This window comes from Gavia stellata, chromosome 8 (genome assembly GCF_030936135.1).
Source record: "Gavia stellata isolate bGavSte3 chromosome 8, bGavSte3.hap2, whole genome shotgun sequence".
NCBI lineage: Eukaryota > Metazoa > Chordata > Aves > Gaviiformes > Gaviidae > Gavia > Gavia stellata.
In genome coordinates, this window is record NC_082601.1 from 22581138 (window position 1) to 22601604 (window position 20467).

At 40.1% G+C, this 20467-nt stretch overlaps 2 protein-coding genes across 2 annotated transcripts in view; one reads left to right on the top strand and one right to left on the bottom strand.

Annotated features, from left to right (window-relative positions):
• ABCB11 (ATP binding cassette subfamily B member 11) overlaps positions 1 to 3979 on the bottom strand; it is a 45941-nt gene extending 41962 nt beyond the window's left edge. The window contains exon 1 of the mRNA XM_059820170.1: positions 3904 to 3979. Coding sequence (XP_059676153.1) covers positions 3904 to 3979 — 76 coding nt within the window. The remainder of the gene's footprint in view (positions 1 to 3903) is intronic.
• DHRS9 (dehydrogenase/reductase 9) overlaps positions 1 to 19746 on the top strand; it is a 29469-nt gene extending 9723 nt beyond the window's left edge. The window contains exons 2-5 of the mRNA XM_059820596.1: positions 15014 to 15361; positions 17005 to 17263; positions 18309 to 18472; positions 19346 to 19746. Coding sequence (XP_059676579.1) covers positions 15043 to 15361; positions 17005 to 17263; positions 18309 to 18472; positions 19346 to 19572 — 969 coding nt within the window. The 5' untranslated portion in view covers positions 15014 to 15042 and the 3' untranslated portion in view covers positions 19573 to 19746. The remainder of the gene's footprint in view (positions 1 to 15013; positions 15362 to 17004; positions 17264 to 18308; positions 18473 to 19345) is intronic.
• The last annotated feature ends 721 nt before the right edge of the window (positions 19747 to 20467 follow it).

Below are 20467 nucleotides of genomic sequence, written 5' to 3' on the forward strand. Positions count from 1 at the left end.
TACCTGAAGGGGGCCTACAAGAAAGCTGGAGAGGGACTTTTTACAAGGGCATGTAGTGATAGGACAAGGGGTAATGGCTTTAAGCTGAAAGAGGGTAGATTTAGATTAGATAGTAGGAAGAAATTCTTCACTGTGAGGATGGTGAGGCACTGGAACAGGTTGCCTAGAGAAGCTGTGGATGCCCCAACCCTGGAATTGTTCAAGGCCAGGTTGGGTGGGGCTTTGAGCCACCTTGTCTAGTGGAAGGTGTCCCTGCCTGTGGCAGGGTGGTTGGAACTAGATGATCTTTAAGGTCCCTTCCAACCCAAACCATTCTATGATTCTTTGAATGCTCAAAAATTTTTGAAAGAGAATCACAGAATCACAGAATCACTACAGTTGGAAAAGACCTGTAAGATCATCAAGTCCAACCATCAACCTAACACCACCATGCCCATTAAACCATGTCCCGCCATGCCTCATCCACACATTCCTTGAACACCTCCAGTGATGGTGCCTCCACCACTTCCCTGGGCAGCTTATTCCAGTGTTTCACCACTCTCTCAGTAAAGAAATTTTTCCTAATACCCAGCCTGAACCTCCCCTGCCACAACTTGAGGCCATTTCCTCTTGTCATGTCACTAGTCACTTGGGAGAAGAGACCAACACCCACCTCTCTGCAACCCCCTTTCAGGTAGTTGTAGAGAGAGATAAGGTCTCCCCTCAGCCTCCTCTTCTCCAGGCTAAACAACCCCAGTTCCCTCAGCTGCTCCTCATAAGGCTTGTGCTCCAGATTCCTCACCAGCTTCGTCGCCCTTCTCTGGACGTTAGGAATTAAGGAATTAAGGCATTTAAGAAAGAAATTTTACAGTTTGGAAAAAAGCACAGAATCAAGTAAAAGCTGAAGAACATTGCCAAGAATTTGAGTTTTTACTGGTATTGTGAGAACACAGTAAAAGTTAAGCCTGAGGAAATCTGATACTTGATTCAAGTGATGAAAAAGTGATACTTGATTCAAGTGATGAAAAATTGTACTAAAAAGGCTCCCAACTGCCATGGAGTGGGCAGCCAGCCCCTTCTGCCTGCGAAATCTTCCCCAAACGAGGCAGGAGGGGTACACACCGACTGGGAACGGCCACGGCTCCCAATTAAAGCTTAAGTACACCTACAGATACGGTGTTCAAGGGTTGAGACAGAGAGGGCTAATTCTTACTAATATGTACAAAAGGTGATTCTGGAGATTACAGAGCAGAACAGATCAATCAGCAGAATGCCTGTAAGGTTTTAAAGAAAAATAGGCAAAGATAGGCAAAAAAAACCCCAATTGTGAAAAGAGGAATAGCTTTGGTCCCAACAGAAAGTCTTTTGCCAAAATACCATAACAAGTAAAAACGACAAGTACCTAAGACAAACTAACAGACAAAAAACCACCCCCCAAACTAGCTAGATAAATCTGGGCAATCAGGGATTTCTGAGTGGCTGGAAGAAACAAACCATTTTCTGTCCCAGAAGTAGAAGGGCATACCCCTTTACTTATTCACTCCCTTTTCTCATCATTCCTCCCCCCTCTCCACCAATATTAGAGCCCACAATGCCCCATGCATTGAAACTGCCTTTAGTTAGCAGCCTAAGTTAGATGTTTTAAAAACAAAACACAGCAGGGGAGGGGAATGGAAAGATATGTACTGCTTCAGCACGCAGATGGCTGCTCGTTCCCCCAGGATGCAGAGCAGTGTGCTGGGGTAACGATATACTGGGGACAGAGCAGACTTTCAGAAAACATTCACATTGGTTTCTTTCACAGTTATGGAGCTGAGGTTGCTGCTGCTCTGTTGCAGACTTAAAAATCAGCTGCAGAATCTAGCATGCCAGCTTTGATTTTAAGAACAGATTCAAGCTATTCAGAGAATAATTTCCTATGCTATCTTCTTACCAGCTTAACAATAGATATGAAGCTCCTAACAGAACCAGACCTTTGGATCTGTTGAATAGGAGATTATCTAGTCTAGGAGAATAATCCCAGCAAAGTGAAAGAGATTTGATGAGGATGGTTAAAACCAAAGGAATTATCTGGCTAACACGGAGACACAGAAGGTGGAACGTGACGCCTTCTGCACATGAAGCTCTTGTTCGGTTTCTAATGTCAGAGCAAAAAAATCACATGTACTGTCTTCTAATGGAACAGCTGCTTTTATGTTTGCAGATATCAGTCAATCTCTACAAAAATAACCAAAATCAAGGCTTAGTCCAAGCTCAGACTGAATACGCCAAATGTGTTCAGCCTCTACTGTTATGCTCACAGTCCTATGAGACATCCTATTACAGCTAAAGATTGGAAGGAATTCCCAAACCCAAACAATGAATGATACTAAATTGGAAATACAGACTTAGCATCAATCAGCAACTACTAAGTTTTAAAAATAACAACAGACACCACAGATCAAGTTATAGCTGGGACACTGTGCTGCTATATAGCAGGGAAAGAGTCTTGAAGAGGCCTCTCATTAAAAATCAGACATAAGGTCTTGAAAAAGTTTGATTATTGTCTGAAATTTCATTATATACATGGTTATGTGAAGAATTTTGCTGCATGCCACAATTTTAACAAAAGGTAGATGTATGGTTCCCATGGAACCAAAGAGGCTGAGGCTGGACTGCCTTAAACCTGAGCTGTTGCCTAGACAGGGGAAAAAAATTCACTGTAACTCAGTCTAGTATGGTTTACTTTGATTTCTTTTTGTTGGTGAAAAATAGTTCTAAGAGAGAGGGGCTGTCTTTCAACATGAGTCTCCAGTTTTCTGGAGGTAATCTGTATTTCAAGTGAGATAAAACTGCATAGTCTTTATCACTATCCAGCTTGATTGTTCTAACAATTAAAAGAAAAAAATTAAAAGAAAAAAAAGAGAACCCAAGATAAAAAAGCATCCCTCCTCCTCAAGCTCTGTTTTGTTCAGAGCCCACCCAAAAGCACCTGTTTTTGTGATGAAGCAGGTGAAATTGGGAGTGGATGCCACATTTTTAAAACACAATAAGGCCCATGTTTAGAACAGAGGCTGAAGCGTTCTGAACACGGTCTGAAGCGTTTCATTGGGTCCTACAGAATGTTTTTAATGAAAGCTTAAACACTTCCAGGATTAGGCCACAGCTGTCAGGGAATTTGAAAATGTATGTATGCTTAGGGAATCTGGTGATATCTGAGTGCTGGAATCCTTTTGTGAACCCTTTTTACTCTATGTGAGGATCATGTACATTGCACTGTATTGCAATTTCTCTTCCATTATGTGCTACTGTTTTGCTTTCCTTTGTACCTTACATTCAGTATAAATATTTAACGCCCCTCTCTTTGTTGGCTTTTCTCAAGTCTTATAAACAGAACTCAAAATATTTAGCAGTTTCTCTTCATGTTTCTCCTTGACTCCTGCCACATTTGGATTGTCAAAATGGAAAAGTGCATGTTGCAAAGGCAAAATGGAAGAAAGGAGGGAAAGCTTTGATGAGAAGGAATGCAGATCTTCACATAGCAATAGCTCATAAGAATTCTGCCTAGTATGAGTATGACTACAGATATATCTGTTTGTTGAAAGCAACTCTAGAAACTATGGAAGACAGACTTTTTATTTTTTTCCCCAGTAAAGGTTCTTTACTTGTACATCAAAGTGCTGAGTATAAAAACCTAGGTAGATAATGTGAACTTGTAGGCTTATAAGTAAAGATTGTCCGTGAGTAGGGATTGTTACACTAGTTTTTACAGAAAAGTTGTTTTGTAGGCAGCATACCTATAACAGCAGGTACCACATAACTCTATATTTATTCCACAGACTATATGCTTTGTATTCTGTAGACTACTTGCTCCACTTAGGCCACCCACCACCTATTTTACATGCTTTATAAAATAAGGAGCTGACTGAAGAATAAACTTCTTACATTTGCCATCCAAGTCAAAAGCATAGTTATCTTCTCCCAGTCTCTTGATGCTGCGCAGAACAACAGGGTCAGACATGATGATTAGTTGCTTAAATCAGAAGTCCTGAAGAGAGGGGGGGAGGGAAAAAGGAGTATCAGCATACGTTTGTCTGTGAACATACAATATTACATTGAACTCCTGCTAACCCCAGTTTTGCCCTCATTATCCCAGGGCAATGCCAGGGATTACAGCACAAGTTATAACAAAATAGATGTCCCAGACACAGTGAAACTACAGAGTAGAAAAACACCTCAGAGAAGCGTGCCCAGCTCACCCCGAAGCGCGAGGCCTCTGGCAGGCTTCAGTGTCTCCCGCCTCCAGTGAGGGCTGCTCCGCAGGCCTTTGCAGCCCGCTGCAAGCAGCCCTGTTCCCATTAACGGCTGTATTAAAATAAACTACTGCTTTTGTGCAGGTGACATCCGTAGGTTATAGACTGAGATATTAATATGACAGATCTCGCCTCAGTTATGAGGGACTGGCAGGCAGGAGAGCTGCCCCTGCCTTGTCCTGTCCCGGCTGGCAGCAGCCAGCAGCACCATGAGAGGAGGACAAGAGGGTGGCCGGGGGGACCCCAGGGCCACACTGACATCTGCAGCACCACCACCGCCAGCTGCACTCCCACAGCAGACCTGCTCCTCTGGACAGGTTTATTCCTAACTAATCACGCTGACATGCTGAGCAGATGTCGTACACAAGCAGAAATAAGGAGACCAAGTTAACACTTCCTTGTTAAAGAAGCACTTCTGTGAGGCAAAATCTGCTGGTAGCGCTAGTTTTGGCCGGGCAGGCCTGGCATCCAAGATGGCACCTGGGGAAAAGTGCTACAAAAGCCCTCCACAAAACACGCCCTTTCATAATCAAAGTGATCTCATCCACACCTTTGTTTAATGTAATGTCATGTATCCCAAAGCATAGTTACAATACCTTACTCCAGTCATTAAACATCAACATTTGTGTCTTTATACTTCTGTATAAACCTCTCATAACCTCTCATTTTAAGCATATAACAACACGTTCAGATATCAAAGCTTTATCATCTTTTATCCAAATAACACAAGAAGTCTTCTGTGTAAAAGACACGTTTCCACAGATTATTTGTGTTACACCACCTGACCTCCTAGCCAGCTGAGCTTTTACCTATTTACCCTTCTAAAGGAACCACTTCTTTTCTGCTAATAGTATTAAAAACTACCAAAACCCTTCATATTGGCAACAGCTGGGTGATTAGCCACAGCTGGGCAGCTCCTTACAAGCAGGAAGGGCTGAGAAGAAGCTTGGCTCTGGAATTACTGGAGAATGAAGTAAATACAACCATTCCTAGATTGAGATGGAGCAACGTAATAGGAGCCAGTCCAGTGGTTCAGGATGCATGTGTGACTTTTAATAATTTCACCTCCTATAAAGTCCCAACCTTTCATTTTTGTTACTTTTCCCTCCAAACTGGCTTTCAAGAACCACTGACTCCCAACCAAACCCTCCTCTTTTTTTATCCTTTTCTCCTGAATTTTATGTGTACATCTCCGGCACATCACTGAATCATCAGTAAATCAGGCTGGAAAGACCGATGTGTAATCCACATCATTATCAATATTACTGGATTATACCAGAAGCAAGACAGACCTCTACAGATCTTCATTCAGTACATCCATTCATTTGGACATGGGTTCATTGATTGCTGCTCTATGGATGTAGTTTGTCTTGCCTAAAAGTTTCTGATGAACAGAGACAATTTATTCATCCACTGGTCAGTAAATTCTGACTCCCTCACACTCTGTGTGTGGGTCACACCCCTAAATTGTGACCCAAATTGTCTCCTTAAGTAAATGTGTAAAGCCAAATCGCCACTGCAATAGCAAAATGTCTGGCCAGGACTAGAATAGTAACTTACAACATAAAATCACAGGAGTTTTTATTCATCCCCACATACAGTGAAAAAATTTACAATCTTAACCACAATTTTTCCATTCTCTCAGACAGATGGCAAATGAGCTGAACAAGCTATGGTACTTCCTTAGTTAAAGTCTTCACCGTGTGCACATTTCCAAATTCTCTTTCTGCTCTTTTATATAACAGAACACCTGCTTCTGACCAGAAAGAAAGGAAAGCATCATATACGTATCACTGTTTCACATGAGACCTATATACAAATCATTAAATTTCACTTTAGCTGGATTTGCATCAAGCATATGGAAGAGTATTTAACAAGGGCTTAATTTCCAACTGACGTTATTCAGTTTATATTGAAATAAATGTAGCTTCCCCAAAAAAGTAAGCATATATTCCTGACAGCCTTAAGTCCCTTGAGACTATGTTTTCATTGAAGATGAGAGTGACAATTTTCCCCAAGTGGGAAAAAAAATTTCACTCACTTCTTCAGTGAAAACACAGAGCTTATTCTGCTCCCTCCCTCCTACCTTTTGCTGTGTCTGATTGACTGAAATAGTCTGAAACATAAGATCTCCAAAAACTGTTTGTTCAAATCATCCTGAAGTTCCAGAATTTTCTTAAGAAAAAAAAGTTTCTCAGCCAGCTCATTTTTGGCAGTTTTGTCAGTGATCACATTCTCAAGACAATTTTTTTAATATGTCAATTCAATTGTGAGGTTGGCGCTAGATATCTGAAAACACAGACTTTTTGCTCCATTTACAAAGAACTTTGACAGACTGGGAAGCCCTTCACAGTGACATAATTCTAAGGAAAATACAATTTAAATATGCAATTGGCCTAAGGCTGGCCAGTTTTTTTACCTTAAGTATATGTTTTTATGAAGGACACAGTTAAAAAAAAAACACAATGAATAAATTTCAAAGAAAGCCATCAGAGTGAGAAAAATAATCAAATCACAATGTTTATATCCTTGTTAAAACTTTTCATATTTTTGGTTCAGATGGTTAAAGCATCATTGGCTGAATTAATAATACCCTGAAAATACCAACTGCAACCATACACTCATATTTTCTTCTGCAAAAAGTAGTTCATCATAATGGTAATTTTACTAGCAATTTGTCCTTAAACATGAAACCATCATTTGCTTTTAGATCTAGTACTGACTGCTTTGCACTGTTTAGCACACAAGTAATGGAACTGTATAAAGAAAGCTGAGCTAATAGACAAACTGCTTATTTGACACTGGGATTAGTATAATTGGAAAAGTCACCTGGATTATGAAGACGTGTTCTGCTGGAGTAAAGAAGCGATGTTCCTACCTGTTCTGCTATCAAAATAAATCTAAACTTTAAGACTGGTATTTACACTCACGTTCCAGCAGCTTTAAAATACTTTACAACTTCACCAAAGTATAAACCTATTTAAATTAAGTGATATAACCCATTGGAACCATACTACTGAATGTGGATCCTAGTGAAAAGCTATGAAGTGGTTAAAAACCACCCCCACTGCATTTCTGCTTCAGAAAAATAATGGATAATGTCATACTGTAAATTGATGAAGAAGGCAAAAGTAAAACAAAGCAAAGTCACTCTCTGCCTGTCCTTTTTCAGCTACTTATTATTTGACTTTGCAATCATAACATCTATACAAAATTTTGTAATGGAACACTGCAAGAATCAATCTGTCCTTTAAATGTCAGTATAGAACATCACGCTGGAAGTCTTATTTCAGTGCTTGCTCTGACACTGTATTTTGACACTATGAAAAAAGCCTGAATGCTGATGCAGTTTTAAATAACAGTAAAAGTGGGGAAAAAACCCCACCCAATGATTAATAGACTTGCATAAGGATTCTAGTTACAAACACTTGTTAGAGCTAAACTTTCTGGAATGATGTCACTGTTCCAATAAAACTGTGACTGTCCCACGTTTTCAAAAGGAAACACATTTTTCCTATATTTTCTAAAGCTCAACACATCAATTACTATCCACATATTATCCTGTCCAGCAGGCATCAGTCATTAGCTGACTTAAACAGATTAGTATAGCAGATTAGCACGCTGTATTAGAATATTAAAAAAACCTTCCTCAGGGTCTGAATGTTTAACTGGGCATCACTTACAACATCTTGAAAAATACTGTAGCTGATGTCTGCATTAAAAATTATTTAGATAATAGAAATCAGAGATAATAGAAAGCATTAAATCTACCCCTGTGTGTGTAAAATACAAACTAGGAGCAGAGAATACCTCAGAAACTGCACTAAAGTGAAATGGCATTTTACTCTAGCCAATTAAGGTATGGCTGCTGGATTTTTGATACACAAAAGTCTCTAAGAAACTCAAAATCCAGACTTAAACAAGTAATACTTGGAAAGGAACATACTCTATAGACTGAAGTAACATTAGGACCTGATCCAAAGCCCTTTGAAATCTTTTTCAAATCACACCTTTATTCACATCAGATCTTTATTTAACATAAAGGGAGAAGTAAAAACCAATGAAAATTGGCCCTGACAGGACTATCCTTCATTTTTCTTTAAAGCTAGGTTCCTCAGCTATTAATGATAGCATACATGCAGAAAGACATTTTGCTTCAAAATAGAACTTGAATGTCTTGTTCTTCAAACAGTCCCATTCAAAAAAAACCTCAAAACAACCACTAACTGTGCAAAGGAAATTTAGCATTTAGCTTAAATTGTTCTGAAGGAAAAATACAGGTACCTTTCAGTTCAGCAAGTTTCATCAGTTAACTTTGAAACATTAAACATGATAGGTTTGTTACTCACCCGTGGCTATGAAAAATCACGTATCATAGAACAAATTGCAAGGATCCCATTCAATTAGTCAGTGAAGCACCCAACCATTTCCCACCATGTTTTCATTATTGTAACTCATTTGTCAGAACTGAATCTTTAAATTGGGCATTGGCTATTTGTACCTGGGTCAATAACCATGCGGTCACAATGGTTACAGTTCATTGACATCTAATGAAGGGTTTAAATTTGACTAATGTAATCTCACAACATAAAGTCAGGGCACTTGGAAAGCAATTATACACAAGGAGACCAGACAGTTCTCTGGAAAAAAAAAGCGCTCACAATGAATGTATGGGAAGAGATTATTATAGTATTATTGTATCAGCATTAGCATAAAATTACTTTATTAGCCATGCAATAATTCAGTGCACACTACTGTCCCTGCAGTAAATAGCAACATCAGATGAATAATATGAAAATTGGTTCAGCGATTAAGCTAAATTCAGATTAAAAACTTGCTCAAAAGCTTCTCACTACAGAGAGCCCTGACTGATAGGACAAGATAGAAAGGTAATGCCTTAATCTTAGTGACTGTCAGCTCTCGTCAAGTCTTCTGTGCTCTCAAATCTTCCATGATAATCCTCATGCACAAAAGTGCATCATGATTAAATGTAGCTAACCATTCCCCTTGTTTAGCATCATTACTAAACTGTTGACAGTGACAGCATAACCAAACACAAAGCTGGTGTCTTCTCCCATTTTCTTAACAAAAAGAAGTCTACATCTATACTAATGTACACAGCATAGCTTTGAGAATAACGCTATCTGAGATAATGTCACAGTGCTAATCATCTTGTCCACCACATCATAGAGCCAGAAGAAAACAAATAGTTACTTGCAGTGCAGGGCACAGGAGTGGAAAGGCTGGAAGAAAATTTATATGGTGGAGCAGAACTCTGCTTTGCTTTATTCTCCCCTGACAGCTCCTTCAGAAGCAATATGGCCAAAGGTCATGCACTGACTTTGCTTTTCAAGGTACTCGAGCAGAGCTCACACTTAGCATGCAAGGAAGTCCAGCATCTCCAGACAAGGCTTGGCTTGCCAGAGACAGAACATAATTTTAGTCACTTAAAGATTTTGCTCATCTAAGCATTCGGAAAGTGTGCGCAGAGCCTGTTGCACACTGCTAACGAGGTAGATTAAGGCAGTGATGAATTGGAGCTGAGACCACAGACTACCCCAACCTTTTTGAAGGGCTCTGCTCCCTTCTAAACCTCCACTTCTCTCAACTCATCCTCACAAAAAATCCTGAAGATTAATAAATGCTGACCTGACTTCATGACGTGGGTCATAAAAATGAATCTATGCTGAAAAATAATCCATCTGTGTAGAGTGAAGTGGAGAACATAAAGCACTCAGTTTTGGTTCCACTACCACAGAGTCAGCTTTCCCTTTTACAGCTGCTAGTGAAAAAACTAGCCAAATCCACTCCATCTCCTCAAGTCCTCTTGTACTTTGTTTCCTTCTAATGTCCTGGGAAAGGAAAACTCAGTTTCTGTTGCTAGAGGCAGCCCTTCAGTGAATGAAGAATTAGCCACTGAACTAAAACAATAGAGAGCAGGACTTCAGTAAATCGAGGAGACTGAGGACAGAGGCTCCCACCCCTGAATACTCATAGGGGTCACATGCAAAATCTCTGAGTTTTGGTAGGTTATAGATACTATTTAGTTCATGAAAGATGAGCAGTACTGTCAGGATAATTCCCCCCAGTTGTGGTCTGAGTTGAAGGGAAACATTTGGCTTACAGATCACGTCATTTTAATACCTCTTTGCACAGGAAGAAAAAGATCACAATGCATTGAGCCAAATGCAGTAAAATAACTGCTTCTTCCCTCGAGTAGCTGTTTATTCCAGCATATTGCCACTCCAAATGAAGTTATCCTCTCTTCTCTGGATTTTTTTCCAACAGTTCGTAAGAGCAAGTGAATAAAAATGAATCTTAGTTATTCCCAGACAAATCATTTCTCAGTAAGCAATGAAAGTCCATGCGCTCTCTTGGCACGGGTCTCCTCAGCTCTAAGCTGTAGCCTATGACCTATTGATCTTTATTCCAGACAACAGCTAGTAGCAGCAATCAAATAAAATGCTCCCAAAGCTTCCTAAAGACAGCCAGATATTTCGCACTGAGCGCTCATAGTTATGGAGGAGTAGGTGGCCACGGTTTCCCACCAGGTGAATAGAGTCAGTCTGCCACTGCAGGCTGAGACTCCAGGTGACCAGCTTGTTTCTGTGTTTTGCGCTAAAGTCTGTATGCAATTACAGCAGTCCGGACTCTCTTGCCTGACAGAAGGCATTGAGCAGACAGCTCTTATGTGTCATTAGTTTATTTTTTAAGCATTCATAGCCAAATTTATTTCTGTAGCTAGCACACAGTGGTGCTGGGGCCAGGAAGCCAGACATTGGATTTTTCACTGGAGTATAATCCCCATCTTAATTGTGCCACTTACAGTGATAGCACCTCAGAGTGTCTTTGAAAAACAAAGGAAAACACTTTGTTCGCCTCTTTATTTCTCCCGGTTTTTGAAAATATTTTTTGTTATTTTGCTCCACATGTTATCAAAATTTTTTCACCTAAATAATATGAAGGTGAAAGTAAAGTGAACTCTAAATAAAAGCAAGTTACAGCTCTCTTTTGGTACCCTGATTTAAGGCGTGGGACATTTGAAGTAGTGTAGATAGAGTTTGCAGCTTGAATTATTAGGCAGATGACTTCCACATCTGTTCTTGGAGTGTCAGTTGTTAAGTACTGTTTATGAAATTAATCTAAAAATAATTATCACAGTTATAAAGGTATCTAGAGGACAAAACCAACAAAATTGGGCTGGAAGAGAACAAGCTCCTCTCTGGGACTCTGATCAGGGCAGAGACTGGAGGAGTGGGAAGCTGCAGGAAGGGTCAGTACACACACAGAGTTGGTCAGGTTGGCAAATACCAACTTGCTGTGTCTTCATTCTTTTCTTGGCACCACAGCAGTTATACAAACATGACTTAGTATTCACTTTGTACAATGCAAAGTGAATTTTACACTGAGCTTACTGATTTGTGATTTATGCTATTAAAAATGGAATTATGTCAATCCCATGAGGTGCATATGTACATTATTTCCTTCAATGCAGCAGGACTTTTGAAAAAGTTACTGTCCTTTCCAAAGATCTTTAGCAAGTATTCTACATGGAAACCTCCTTTTGCACCTAAGAGCAAAATTCCCTCTTTTGACGGCTGGGTTTTATCATTTTTGCTGCAAGCAAAAAGCTGCTCGTTGATAAGAAGTCAATTCCCTTTTTTCGCAATCAAACTACATTTCTTCATCCTGAAATGGGGAATAGCAGACACTTCCCTTACAGTAAAATAAGGAAAGTACCTCTGGGCACAATGGGGATGTTTCTGTGACTTTCTCTTGTTATGGAAAGTAAAAAGTCCAAGTCAGTGATTGTTGGGAGCAGATACCTCCAGGTGGGAGGCTAGCACAAAGGAAGAAACAAACTTCTTTATTCTCCCATGGTCTAAATCACGATCAGAAACACTAAGTCATGGTATATGTATTTCTTGGTCACAAAAATATGCTATACTGAAACTGCAAAATACCATCTGGGGTGGGTCCAGCAGGGAGGCTGGGAGGTAAGCAGCAAGGGACTTACCTCTAGTTACTTGCCTTGTTTCTATAGTTAGCCTCTCACCATCTGCTCTTGGAAAGTACCAGAAGCAGGACATGTATTCACTTATCCTGTTGATCCTATCCAAGTCTGGCAGCTTGTGAAAATAAAAATAGCAGAGATAGCAACAACACTTCTAAAAAGCAAAACAAAACAAAACGAACCCTGTAAATTTTAAATGCAAACTACAACTTTTATATCAAAATTGAGTGACTCAACATGTTAAAATAAAAAAAATTCTTTCAAAAAGACATCGCTGAGAGTGCCTGCCCCACCCTTGGGCAACCAGCCCCTCCACCACCTCGCCTGTTCCTGTCAGAAGGCAGCATGTCCACGTGAGCCTGCCTGTCCCCTGCACCTCTGCTTTCCCAACCACTCTTGAATGCCGCCACTCAAACACCTTTGGGCCTTCTGACTGAGTGCCTCTTACCACTCTCCCTCCTGGAAACTAGAGAAAAATATTTTTTTTCTAATGAACCCTTTGGTTTTTTTCTTTTTTGGTTTGTGGCACCTATAAAAAAATGGAGGCAGATCCATTTTACATTGCAAAGCCAGGGCACTGTGGGCAGGCACTGGACCTGTCACTCTCTCTGGCAGGCTGGAGTTGGAAACACAGCCTGTACAAAGCACTCTAACTGAAAACCTTGTAATTTCAGCACTTTTTATTGATTTGATATAAAGTCCCACCGACCTGTTGATTAAAGATCACAGGGACCAGAATTTAACCCTGATCATCCAAGTCCCATGGTTGTAGACATGGCTGTTGCCATGGCAAAAACAGGCCTTTTCCCTCAGTCTAGCTAAATTGGCTTTCATTTTTATTTATTGACCAAATTACAGATCAGGCCAAAACTCTGTTTTGTTTATGTTAATTTACTAGTTATACTTTATATCCACTTTATAGTTGACATAGGGCGTGACGGAACACAGTTCTGTCTCCTTATTCTCTAGAGGGGCTCTTCTCAAACCTTCTCCATCCCTGGGCCCCCCAGTTTGCCGCCGTGTCTGGACCCTGCACAGGCTTTAGCATGCATGAGGTGCAGCTATCTGGCATGACTGAGGTCCAGGGGCAGTAGGCGTGGGAGAGCAGGCGCGGCAGGGAAACAGTGCCCCGTGCCAAGGAGGGCAGGTCTCCACGCAGCCCCTCGGAGCAAGCTTGGCCCTGGCTCTGATGTGTAACAGCCAGGGACTGCCCAGACTGTTACTCAGCTGCAGGCAAAGGAATGTGGCAGCTCCAGGCAGAGCAAGGGATATTATAAAGAGAATGGTAATTTCAATAAGGGACACAGGAGAAGGAAAGCCAGCCGCTGTGCTGAGTCTGCTATGCGTGCGTACATACGCAGAGAGAAAAATTTCTTTGTCTTAACAAAGGAACCATGAAATACTACATGGGGAGGGCAGTTACCTAATTGCTTCTTCATACTTTCTTCACCATTGATGCTGCAGAGGAAATTGAGCAACAAAAACTGGCATCTCCGCCTTGCAACTTTTGTAACACCCCGGGTAACTTCCACCCAGCACAAGAAGCTGCATTTCACCAGCATACATATTTATGTAAACAAGTACCATAAGCAGTCACAGGGCTTGCAATAAAAATGGAGATATATTGAACCTCCTGTGTCACAGCAGAAAGCAGTTCCTCATGCAGAAAATAAAAGCAATGTTCCTGTTCCTATTATGAGACTTTAAAACATGTCAGGTGTTTGCAATTTCCTTTTAAATTAAGTTTAGCCAGAGGAGAATTTGGCCATAGTAAATGCAACTTCATTGCATCTTGCCCTGCGGAGATGGACTGTCTCTAAGCAATCTCTAAAAAGATCTGTACTTCTTTACATCTATTTAGAATTATTTTTTTAGTTTATTGCATTAGGCACCTCCTGTTTTCCGGGCCATGAGCATTCATGAAGAAGTATAACTGAATTGTTTTCTCTAAACAGAATTTCATCCATCATCAATAGTTATTTACAAGTTCACTATTAAGTCAATTGGAGTATAATCCCAGATATGCAGGCTCATCCCAAACATATTTTGCAGTATTGATGTTGTCACACTGCTTGAACTGCACTCTGGCAGGTGAAATGCTCCAACCTGTACCCTCCTTCCTATGCTCAGGGCCACATGCACACTCGCACAGCCTAGATGGTGGGAATTTATTTCTTGAGAGGCAAAGTGGCAGTACTTGCTACCCTTTTTCTTGAGAGTCCAGCACTGACAACCAAAGGTAAATAAAGTACATAATTTTTCCTGGCTAGCATTGCTTAAGTAGCCACAGTAATGAGAAAGATCCTGCTGATCTTGCTTGACCTTTTGTCGCCATCTGGCCCCAGTCTTACTCTCTAATTTTCTATGAACTGACACTAAGTTCCCACATTTCTCTTGGTTTCCATGCAAATGTTTCATTTTTGCTACTCTTTTCTAGTCAGCGTTTCTCCCAGGTATGTTCAACGGGAGCTTACTGACCTGGCAGCAGTAACCTAATACACATTATTCTTTGCAACCTTATTACAATATATGTCCAGTTCTTATTTCTGCTCAAGGAAGAATTTTGTTTGTTTGTTTGTTTGTTTTAGCACAAGGAGGCCACTGCTCTGAATTGTGCCTGCTTCTCTGAAGAGTTGGAGTTACCCAACTCAAGAAAAAAAAGAAAAAAACCAACCAACTAACAATCCCTTAAAAACTAGCAGCTTTTTTTTTTTTTTTTCCATTTCAGGAGAACGTGTTCAGAAGACTTCAATAAAAATGCTTTTTTATGCATTACTCTTTCTTGGCATCATGTCTCTGTGGTGGCATTGGAGGGCAAGAGACAGGATGAAGGTTACAAATCTCACCGGAAAATATATATTCATCACTGGATGTGACACAGGATTTGGAAATATGGCAGCAAAGTTTTTTGATAAAAAGGGTTTCTGTGTTTTTGCCAGCTGTCTGACTGAAACAGGAGCCAAAGAGCTCAAAGCTGTGACTTCAAAGCAGCTCCAGACAGTGCTGCTAGATGTGAGAGATTCAAACAGTGTTAAGAAAGTGGCTGCATGGGTCAAAGATGAAGTTCAGTCACAAGGTGAGTGCCAGGATATCTGTCTTGAAAAAAAAAAAAGCAATAGAGTTTTCCTAAAAATACCATGCTACGTTCACAGCTTATTTTAATTGACATTTGACAAGTGTGTGTGGATGTCTTGTCACCTTCCAGAAACATGGAAGAAGCTCTCACTAGGGGGATGTTTTATACATACAGTTAGTGGTAGGTAAATATTCGGGAATGTGCTCAAAAAGTCAGGCTTATCGATACATCATTGTCAGAACAGGAACCCAGTTCCTGGAACCTTCGTTGGGACGGTTTGCACTCACATGCATACCTGGGTTATGACACGAGTGCTCAGCACTTCCCATGCTGTATTACCTGGCTAGGGAAAAAATTAAATAAATTCTGCTTAACATTTTAAAAATTTTTTAAATATATTTTTAAATAAATATATTTTAAAATATTTTTAAAATTGAATATGTGTAATAAATGACTTGTAAGTAATCACTCATTCTATTAAAAGTAAAAATTACATATGAACTCTATTGAATAAATCTGAATATAACTATTTTGGTTATATTGCAGACCATTTGAAAAATAGAAAAATCGCATGTCTCTGACCCAACAAATTGTGCAAGACAAGATGCTGCCGCCATTACTGATGGTAGTTGATTTCAGTAGGAGTGGAACTGCAGTAGAGGTTACAAAGGCCCAAGATCCGATGGGCTGGATTCTGCTACTTTTGAGTCTTAAATCTGATCTATTATGATATGCCATAGTACCAATTATACTTAATGCTAAATTCCAATCTCCATTTGACCTTTCATCTCTTCATAAAATTGTTTATAACCTGCCAAATTGCTTTTATTTGAAACTGTGCTTGGTTTCAGGCCAAAAGTGGTTTTTTTTCCCCAAGAAAAACTATGAGTAAGGTCAGACCAGCAAAAGTATTCATTCACACAACTCTAACAGCTGATACAAGAGAAGAACTGGTTTTACTTTTTTGTATTTTCCCCTCCCACTTCTGAGGGCTCAGAAATGTTTTTCAGATAGTGGTTTTTCCCTGCCCCCACCTCATTTTTTGGAGCTGGCTGTTCATTTAAAAAAAAATCCTTCCAGTTTCCAGTTACTTTCCATGTAAGTCAATGTGAAGCGTAAGTTCTCTGCTACAACAAAAATGTCAGTAGGGGGGAAAAGAATAGCGAAAGCCTTCTCTGTCACACAGTTCCCATCTTGTTTTCAAACCTTTGAGAAGGATTTTTGAAATTTTTTTGTTATCAAGAGCTCTTCTTTATTGTCCTGGCACCACACCCATCTCAGAGCCAGGGCACACTTACCTGTGTCTCAGGACACTCTACCTGTACCAAGGACTAGGTCTATTTCTTACAATTTCCTGTCACCCAATATAGTTGCTCTTTGCCATACTTGGTCTTCCTCTACTGCCCTTCCTCCCACAAAAAGCCAACAAAACACTGTGGCAAGGAGAAGACCATGCAAAGGGTGATGGAAAGCATAGTGAGAATAAAGCTGAATACTGCAGGACATTCTCAAGCAATTCCTCCAAATTGTCATTGCCTTCTTGGTCCCTCACTGATTTTCTGTGAAGTCTCACCAGTTCAATTAATCTAACACATTAGGTGAAAATTTGCTTCCTGACTTTCTTCTTCTTTTTTTCCCTATAGGTCTCTGGGGACTTGTCAATAATGCTGGGATTATGGGGCCATCAGCTCCTACAGACTGGTTGGATATTGAGCACTTTAGAGAACCAATTGAAGTGAATTTAATTGGACTCATAAATGTTACAATAAATATGCTTCCCTTGATAAAAAAAGCAAAGGGAAGGATAGTAAATGTATCCAGTGTTGGAGGTCGCCTAGCATTCAGTGGTGGAGGCTATTTTCCTTCAAAGTTTGGGGTAGAAGGATTTAATGACAGCTTAAGGTATAACATTCACTATGAGGAAAGACCACTCTTTTCTTTCCTAAGGCTCATATGCTAACTAAAAACTGGCACATGCAGAATAGGATGTGATTTACAATCCTGGCACTTGGTATAAAATTGAAAAACATTAGACACTTTGGAATAATTCTTCTTAAAAGTTCTTTTGCTCAACACAGATATGCCACTTTTGAAATGGTACAAAGCCTGTTGGGCACACAAGCTGTCCTCAAGTATTATTGCAGCATAGTTATTACTCTTATAGAGTCACAACTAACCTATCTTACTGTGCACAAAGGCCTTATTGCAGAGGAAGCTCTGCTCAAGGGAACCAAGATGTCTTTGCAATATGAACCTAATTCTCCTAATTGAAAAGTGCACCTAGAAACTTCCAGCAGTCGCCCATCCAGAAAAAATACATACCGTGAGTTATTGCATTATAGTAACTTTTGTCTAAGCTTTGTTCTCTGAAATGTCTTCTCTTAATTCTATTGATCATTAGAGAGACCTAGAGAACATAGCAAACTAATCCTGGGGACCACCATGGCTTCTTATTGTAACACAGACAGGGAACGATTTGTGTGCCTAAATATATAGTGCCATTTTAGATACCAGGACACTCACACAGGGCTGACAGGTATGAGATGGGGTCAGAAGGAACTGTACCAATCTGGAGCATCAGACAGAGATCGAGAGGGATTCCCTAAGACATGTAAAATGGTTCTACATACTTGCATTTAGGCAGCCAGCCAGTCTTACAGACAAGTCAGATAATGAGCTACTACAAGGGGAACTAGGATGTGAAATACATTATGCAAGCTACTGCACAGTCACTGCCCATGCATGTTCTCAGACTGTGAAGCAGGTAAGATAGATCATCCCTCTTTCATTTAGGGGTAACAAGCTGAAAGTTCATAACCATGAACAAACCTCACAGTATTTGTGTGCTGGTGTGCCACATAAAGACAGAAATAAAAGTGTTAGTACAGAAGAAAATCCCACTGTATTAATAATAATGTCTAACACAATTGTTGGGCTGTCTTTGCAGGAGAGATATGAAAGCTTTTGGAGTTAAGGTTTGTTGCATTCAACCTGGGCTATTCAAAACAGCATTATCCAATCCAGCAAAGATTATGAAAGAGAAGGAGGTTATTTGGAATAAGCTTCCCCCCGATATTAAAATGCAATATGGAGAGGAGTATTTTCATAAAGGTAAGGCAATTTCCAGATATTTGTGTCAAAAGAAGCAATGCATTTCTTGCTGAGAAAGCCTTGCAACGTAGCATTATATCTCCTAATCATTTTGACTTTTTGGAAAGACTGTGATGTAGAAAGTTACTCTTCAAACGCATCTGCATCACAATATGACTATCCGCATGAAAGACTTGTTCTGGGAAGCTTCATTCAAATCTCAGTTTGAAGATTAATTACTCGTGTTGGCATGAAGCTTTTGAGCAAACTCCCAAACAGAAAAACTTTTATCTGATGACGTAATCAATGAGCTTGATGTATTTTTCTGTCATTATTGTTTATTTATTTAGTAATCAAATAGGGACCAATTCCCTTTGCTTCTGCTAGCCCCAGTGGTGATGAAGCCACTCAGGACCTGTCTGACAGACACTTGCTAAGCCTGCTTGAACAGGGGCTGCTTGTCTTTTGATCCTTGGACTTTCTTGTCCCTCAAATTTCTTTGTTACAACTGTGTTTCACAACTTTCCACAAAGCAATTTCCTTGCTACAAGAGACTCATTTACAACTACAGCATTTCTGTTTCCCTTTGCCTCTTATGTAGTTATGTTTATTCTGAGCTACTGTCAATGCTGGTTGCCTGTCCTCAGACCATACAGGCCCAGTTTTGCCATGACTGTTCCACAATTAAGGGTAACTAGACTGTTCTTGGGGTCAACTATATCAGAAGGCCATTATGGATGGGGACTTGGTCCTCAGAAACTGCTACAAATTCTTGTGCAGGGAGAAACAAGAAATCTGAATTCCTTAGTGAAATTGCACAGATCACTGTGGGGGGAAGAGTTAAAAGTCACCTTGCCTGTCTCTCACTAAATGATCTTTTTTTGAGCTTTACAGATGCAGCAAAGAAACAAAAGCTGACCAAGATTTTTCTTAACGAGGACATTTCACCAGTTGTTCAGTGCATGGAGCATGCCCTAACAAGCCTCCATCCACGTGCCCATTACGTTGTTGGGCAGGATGCTAAGCTGTTTTGGAATCCCCTCTCAAGTATGCCAGCAGTTATACAAGACTTCCTACTGCTGCGGAACAGAGGAGAGCTTGCTGTTTCCCATGCAAAGTAAATATGTGCTAATATATCCCCCATCACAGACAAGGCTGATTCTATAAGATCTGTCCTTTATATCAGCATGATACAAACTATACATGAAATAGACATGCATTCCCTATAAATGTAGGAAATATATCTACTTCTCCAATATCTGCTACTATTAAAAAAACCATTACCTTATTTTATTTTCAACATGTAAACCATGAAGAACAAAGGAATTATTAAACTTTCAGAAATGGTTGTGATTTTTCAGTTCCTTCACCTTTAAGGTGCTCAGCTGAGAACCCCTGAAGGCACCAGTTTTCACAAAGATCCCTAAGACAAAAATACCCCAGGAAAATAGGGAATGTGGCTTTCAGTTCCTACAGCAGGAAGAGTTTGGTCATCTCTGGCAGAGAAGGGAAAGGAAAAAGGGCCTTCCTCTGGGAGAAGTGAACTCTTGCAATATAAACTAGAAAGGAGGGCAGAAAATCCTCTTCCTGATACTGCTTTCTTTAGCAGTCATCCCTCTTCAGTTTTGAGGCCAAGAAAACTGTGGTTGCCTTTCCTTGGTACAGTCCTAACTGGAGAGAGAGCAAAATAAAGTGCCCATGTCATTGAGCTGGTTGGGATTCACAACCCTTCTTACTTACAGGACTGGGCAAGGCTTAGGTGAAGAATTTTCCTGGTTAGCATGCTAAATCTTGAGGATCTCTAAAGTCCAGCTCTACCCCTCTGTTGTAAAGGAACCATAGCTACAAACACAGACTGTGGATCCAAATACAGGGGCCCAATACCTGCAATTAAGGTAGTGAAAAGCTAAGGTTTTTTTTTTTTAATTAAAAAAAAAAAAAATTCTGCGCTTGCAAGACTTCAAAGTCTGGGAGCTATTTCTTGGCATAAAAATAATAGCCCTGTGTTTTGTGAGA